Source organism: Primulina huaijiensis, chromosome 2 (genome assembly GCF_012295235.1).
Source record: "Primulina huaijiensis isolate GDHJ02 chromosome 2, ASM1229523v2, whole genome shotgun sequence".
Lineage (NCBI taxonomy): Eukaryota > Viridiplantae > Streptophyta > Magnoliopsida > Lamiales > Gesneriaceae > Primulina > Primulina huaijiensis.
The window spans coordinates 1,750,344-1,756,503 of record NC_133307.1 but is presented as its reverse complement, the minus strand read 5'-3'; the positions used below and the strand labels follow the sequence as shown (position 1 = coordinate 1,756,503).

General features: G+C 34.1%; 1 protein-coding gene across 1 annotated transcript; it reads right to left on the bottom strand.

The window, feature by feature from the left end:
* Nucleotides 1-4,775: 4,775 nt before the first annotated feature.
* Nucleotides 4,776-5,807, bottom strand: LOC140958835 (major allergen Pru av 1-like). The gene is made up of 2 exons (XM_073416406.1): nucleotides 5,561-5,807; nucleotides 4,776-5,437 (listed from the first exon to the last, which is right to left on the bottom strand). Exons 1-2 carry the CDS (start codon nucleotides 5,745-5,747, stop codon nucleotides 5,136-5,138), a joined length of 489 nt encoding a protein of 162 aa, XP_073272507.1. The 5' UTR covers nucleotides 5,748-5,807; the 3' UTR covers nucleotides 4,776-5,135.
* Nucleotides 5,808-6,160: the final 353 nt, after the last annotated feature.

Below are 6,160 nucleotides of genomic sequence, written 5' to 3'. Positions count from 1 at the left end.
GGGTGGTAATGGCTCAACTAAAATCTTTTAAACAGCACAGCAACTCAAGCACCACGGTTCGATCGCTCTACCAAGTAGGGACAATTATTTCACCCAACAATCTCCCTTTCCATAATTGCATTCATTGCAATCAAATTGTTAGGATCAAACGCTTACCACTAGGCCAAAAGATATAGATGTTACTCAATGTGAAATTTTATTTCCTTATACTTGTGACAGCACAGAGTGCACCTACTTGGGTGCTAATGGGTTGGGCTGTTAGGCCCATGAGTCCGGTGAGGTGCGTGTCTATCTGCTGTGCTGTCTCATATCCCTCAGATATCAGTCTTATCCTTTTCCTACCATCGGTCATGTCCCCAACAGAGACAGTATTATCCGTTAAGATCTGGTGTCACTATTTTACGGCTCACTTAACCAACCAGATCAAGCGGCACAGCGTCAGCAGCTTGACGCATGAGAACTTCCCAGAAGGTTATCCATCTCAGTTCTACTCTCAATCATGTACGCTTAACCCAACATCCCCCCTCCCCAAGAAGTATAGAAATATGCTTCCTGGCAGACTTGAACCCATGACCTCGCTCTAATACCAATTGTAAGACCAAGCGCTTGCCGCTTTGTCAAAAGTTATAGCTGGTAGTAATGGTGCAACTCAAATCTTTTAAACCGCACAGCAGCTCAAGCACCACGGTCCGATCGCTCTACCAAGTAGGGACAATTATTGCACCCAACAAGGATCGACTTTGTGCACACCATTCTCTCAAAGAATATTGATATTGTGCAAAATCAGCAATCTGAAGTTTCCGCTCAAGTTAGTTCAACATTCCTCTTCTTTTCAGGAGTGGCGGGTGTTGACAAAAAAAAAAGAAGAAGAGCCGAAGAAGCCAGCTGAGACAAGTAAGAAGCATAGTGATCAGACAAGCCAACTGATAAAGGACCAGCTGACAAGAAAGCAAATAAATGATTAAGTGTGTAAGGTCTAGAAAATTCAAAATACATAACCTGACTGCATGCAATCTATGGTTTTATATAAAATATGTGTTCAATGATTTTTATGCATTTAATGTATGAATATTGCATGGTTAGGTGTTATTGTAAGAGTATTTAAAGTTTCATGCATTAGGGTTTTAAGTTGCATCTCACGCTCGAACGAATAACGGAGACTGGGGATAATTAAGAAAAATATTTTTATTGAATAATTGATTATAATTATTTAATATGAGTTGTTTTTAAGTATGATTTTTTAAAATGGGATTGGTTAGGTATATTTACTCGCCGGGTTATATTTTTACCAGTACACAAATTTTAACGATTCGGGAGACTTTTTGAGGGTTCGGGCAATATTTTCTAAAACTTATCAAAACGTAATATTTTTTGAGAGCGTTATTGGGCTTGTTGGGTTTGTTTTAATGCTTAATGGGCTCAAATCCCTTTTAATCCTTTTAAAATTTAATTTAGGGCCAATTAGTGCTTTGTATTTTATTTAAACACTACCCTAAGCTAATCCTAAACCTAATAATACCCTAGCAGCCGTCCCTCCCCTCCATCAGCAGCCTCCCCTCAACTTTTCAGCAGCAAAACAGCAGCAACCATCAGCCCCTTTTAGTTTTCAAATAAAGCTTCATCCCCGCTCCTCCGGTGTTAGTCCTACGCGCGTATCTGAGTCTTTGAGAATATAAACGTTAAGGCACTCCATGTATCTCTTTTTCTCATCATTTACACCATTTATATGTTGTTGTATATGTTTTTTCATGAAATTTCGTTGGTCAATCTTATAGCATCGTTTTTGCAAAGGTTTTGACATGAACATGTGTATATCTTGTGTGCAACTCACGTTTTACGATTCTTGTGCAAGGGAACTGTCGAGTTTTTTTTCTAAGGGCTGTTCACGTTGAAATATATGGTGTCAAAGGGCTGGATTTTGGTGATGGTCGAAATTTTTCATAGGCCGAAGGATGCGTCTTGTTTGCTTGAGTCGGGGGTGGCTAGATCGGAAGACTTGGGTGCGCCGGCTGTGCAAGGGTCGTCCCTATGCTATGAAAAATGATCAATTTACAAATATGTATATGTATGACTTATTATTATGATATTCGATCGGCCTCACTTCTTAAGTGTTTCTCAAAAAACTCATCATTTTTACTTTTCTCTCCGGATAAGAATGAAGAACTGCGAAAGAGGAGGAAAAAGATCAATTTTAGGGCTAGTAAAGAAATTCAAAGATACGGTGATCAAGACTCACGTCAAGATTTATGATTTATATGTGATAGCTTCTGTATTTTTGTACTCATTTATTGTAAAAAAGTTTCCACCACTAGTAGAATTTCTGGCTTTTACTTCGTCACTCGTTACTTCGCCGATTATTAATTATGAAGTAGTATATATCAATCAACTTCGGTAATAACACCAGCGAAGTAAAACATTATTTTTTACTTCACAATTTAAAAAACACGGGCTTCACTTCTAATTTTTTATAATCTTTTACTTCGACACAGTAGTTTTGATGAAGTGAAAAGTTAAAAAAATTTTAAATTTATATTTAGTGAAGTAAAAAAATGAACCATAATTTTAATTAATTTTTCTTATATGATGAAGTAATAAAATACAAATTAACTCGCCATATTAAAATTGTGTCGAAGTTAAAGAAAGAATTTACTTCACCACAAATCAATAATTGTGAAGTTGTTCTCTATTAAATACTTCACTACAACACAAAAAAATGAAGTCTTTTAAATTTACTACTTCGTCATTAAATGTAAATTGTGAAGTAAAAAAATTTACAAACAAAAAAAGACGTAAATCGTCGCTAATTTTAACTGTCGCTATTAGCGACGATTTAAAGCATCCGTCGCTAAATAAATCTGCGACGGTTGTATAAACCGTCGCTAATTAGCAACGGTTTTGTTCTAACCGTCGCTAATATCGACGGTTTAAACAGTCTGTTGGTAAAAAAATCGGCGACGGTTTTATAAACTGTCGCTAATTAGCAACGATTTTGTTCTAACCGTCGCCAATAGCAACGGTTGAAACAGTCTGTCGCTAAATAAATCGGCGACAGTTGTAAAATCCATCGCTAATGAGCGAAATATTTATTAACCCGTCGCTAATAGCGACAATTTATAAATTTCCGTCGCAAATTGCCTATAAATACACCCCTCCGCGGCTTATTCTTCACACCACTTTATATCTACTTCCATTTTTCTCTCGGACGGTTTTAATATCGATTTAGATTATATTTTTTAGCTTCAAATTTTAATTTATAATCATGAAGTTAATTTTGTTGTTAGCTTATTTTATCGCAAGGTTAAATTGTTTTATAAATTATTTACAAATTTAAAATATGATATTTAGATGTGTTAAGGATATTATTTAAAAATATGTAGGAATAATTATAAAATTTAAAAAATATATTTTTAAAAAAAAATTAATAAAATTAGCGACGGGTTTATGAATTACCGTCGCTAACTAGCGACGGTTATATAAATACTGTCGCTAATTAGCGACAGTTTTGGTTTTAAGGGGCGCTAATTAGAGACGGTATTTGATACACCGTCGCTAATTAGCGACAGTGTTTGAAGCAGCGACGGCATTTCATATAACCGTTGCTAATTAGCGACGGTTATTCATAAAACTGTCGCTAATTAGCGACGGTCTATCTTTTCGAAACCGTCGCTAATCGAATTCCATAACACCAAAGTCATTCGCATCAATTACTTCACAAAAATACAAAACCTATGAAGTTATACAACACATTTAGTTCGTCATTCTATATAAACTATGCGGTTATATATAAGCTATTACTTCTACACTTTACGAAATCGATGATGTAGAAGACGTTGTTTTACTTCATCATCGGTCTAATTCCAGCCAAAGACTTCGCTAATTTCTTGGATACGACTTCGTTGATAATGCGAAGTAAAATGGTACCCTATTACTTCACGTGCGTGTACTTCGGCAATTATCTACCTATTACTTCATTTAATATGCGAAATAAATCAAGAAAATTCTACTAGTGCACATTAATAGATAGTGTTCTTTTATGGGATAGACTGACTATTTGCTACAAAACTTATTGTTTTTAATACAAATGGTTAAATAATGTTGAATGTTATTTACGCTTTGGTCTCAGGGCTTGACAGTTATTAAGTTAATTTTATGAATATTATGTTAGTTTTTATTAATAATAAAAATATGCAAGACTCGTAAGGATAGGGAAACGTGAATGCGTGTGTAAATTTTAACCTATTTGTTTTTATGTAGTTATATATTTTTATTACGTGAACTAAAATTGAAAATCTTGATGTGATTTCATATTTGGTAGGATTTTGATTTTATCGGCGGAACCCATTATAACCTGATGATGATTTAACTTTTTTGCCAACAATATATTACAATAAATTAATAATTAATAATTACAACTAATTAATTACAACCGACTTCTGAAAAGTAGATATAAACTTATATATAGACAGTTCGAACCCAATATTTATTCTAAAAGTGAGTGGTCTGACTTTTTTTTTCACATATGATACGACATTATTTTATTTAGACGAGGTCTGAGAAATAAATTCGGGACAAATTAGCCACTTTTAATGATATTTTTCTAATAAATTACGTTATAAATATAGTTACTTTTAATGTTACATTACATTGTATATGAGTAACGTTATAAAGTTCATGAATTTTAATATTTTGGTTTTTTTTATTTTGGTGCATATGGTCACTTTGTAAGACCGTAGAAAAATTAAATTTAAGGATAGAAAAATGTGCTATAAACAAAATATCACAATACAAGCTCACGTAGAACAAAATAAAAACCAAAAGACCACATCCCACACTCCCTTTTATAGGGTTTTTTTTTATTTAACAGGGAAATTGTACGTTTATCATAATCGTATATCAGTCTCGTATCTTTTACATTTTAGCAATTTTAGTCTTTTTTTCGTTAATAAAGCTGATATGACATTGTGCACGTCAGCATCACATCGAAAAAAAGATCAAAACAACAAAAAATTAAAGATAACAGACAAAGATTGAAATTTGACTACGTAGATGATTGAAATCGAAAAGAAACAAATATAAATTACCAAAAGTTATAATTTTCCTTATTTGGTATGTATGCTTTGGAAAGTTTGATTTCTCTACGCACATACATCAGGATGAGCCACAAGATATGCCTCAGCAGCGGTTAAGAATGTGGTGCTAAATTCTGTTACTCCGTTGAATTCTTCCTCTGAGACATGGGTGTGTCCAGGCTTCAAGTGCAGATGATGCTTCCACTTGATTATGCATCCGTCATTGCCGGAATCCACGAACCACTTCTCGGAAAATATCGACTCCATCTTCTCCCCGAGCATCGGTCCCTCGAAGAGATTGATCTTTGCCTGTAGTTTTTCTGTGTCTACGACTGCCATCTTGTCTTTCAAGTGAGTGAATGGAATCACTGTCACATAAAGATCGATACAATGTGCATATATTAGTATTTAGTACTAATTCCTCAATTATCATTTGATGGATGATATTTTTAACACTTATCGGGAAAAAAAATGAAATTTAATAATGTTACCATCGGAGAAACTTATTTTCCTAATACATCCGGCGGTGCCACCTTCCCCTTCGAGAATGTCGATGCTTTTGAAGATGTGAGGGATTATTTTTGGTAAGCTGTGGTGAGCATCGGTTATCAATGCTTTGAACATCCTCTTAGGGGAGACCTGAACTTTGATTTCATCAGCATATTCGACGACCGTCATGTTTTCGAGCTCGAAAAGTAGATACAAATGGTTGATGATATACTAAGAATTGGCTTGAATGGAGATGGTGAAGAAGTCCCCGAGCTGTTATTAGAATTTATAGGAGAAAAAGTGGAGGGAGTAGTAGAAGATGAATGCAACTTGACCCATGCAAATTTTGAATGTAATAATTTTTTTCAAAAAAGTTCTGAATAATAAAATTGTAGTTTAGTAGAAAAAATACAAATAAATTGCTACAATTTTTGTACCAGTAAAGTTGATAGCGACATCTTCCGATTTAGCCACAAAATTAGGCCAACTTTCTTACTAAAAAATGTTTAATGTCTCTACTGAAGGAATTTTAAAATATATTTAAATATTAAGAGCACTCCACTTTTGAATTTAATCAATTTATATTTTGAATAAATTACAGG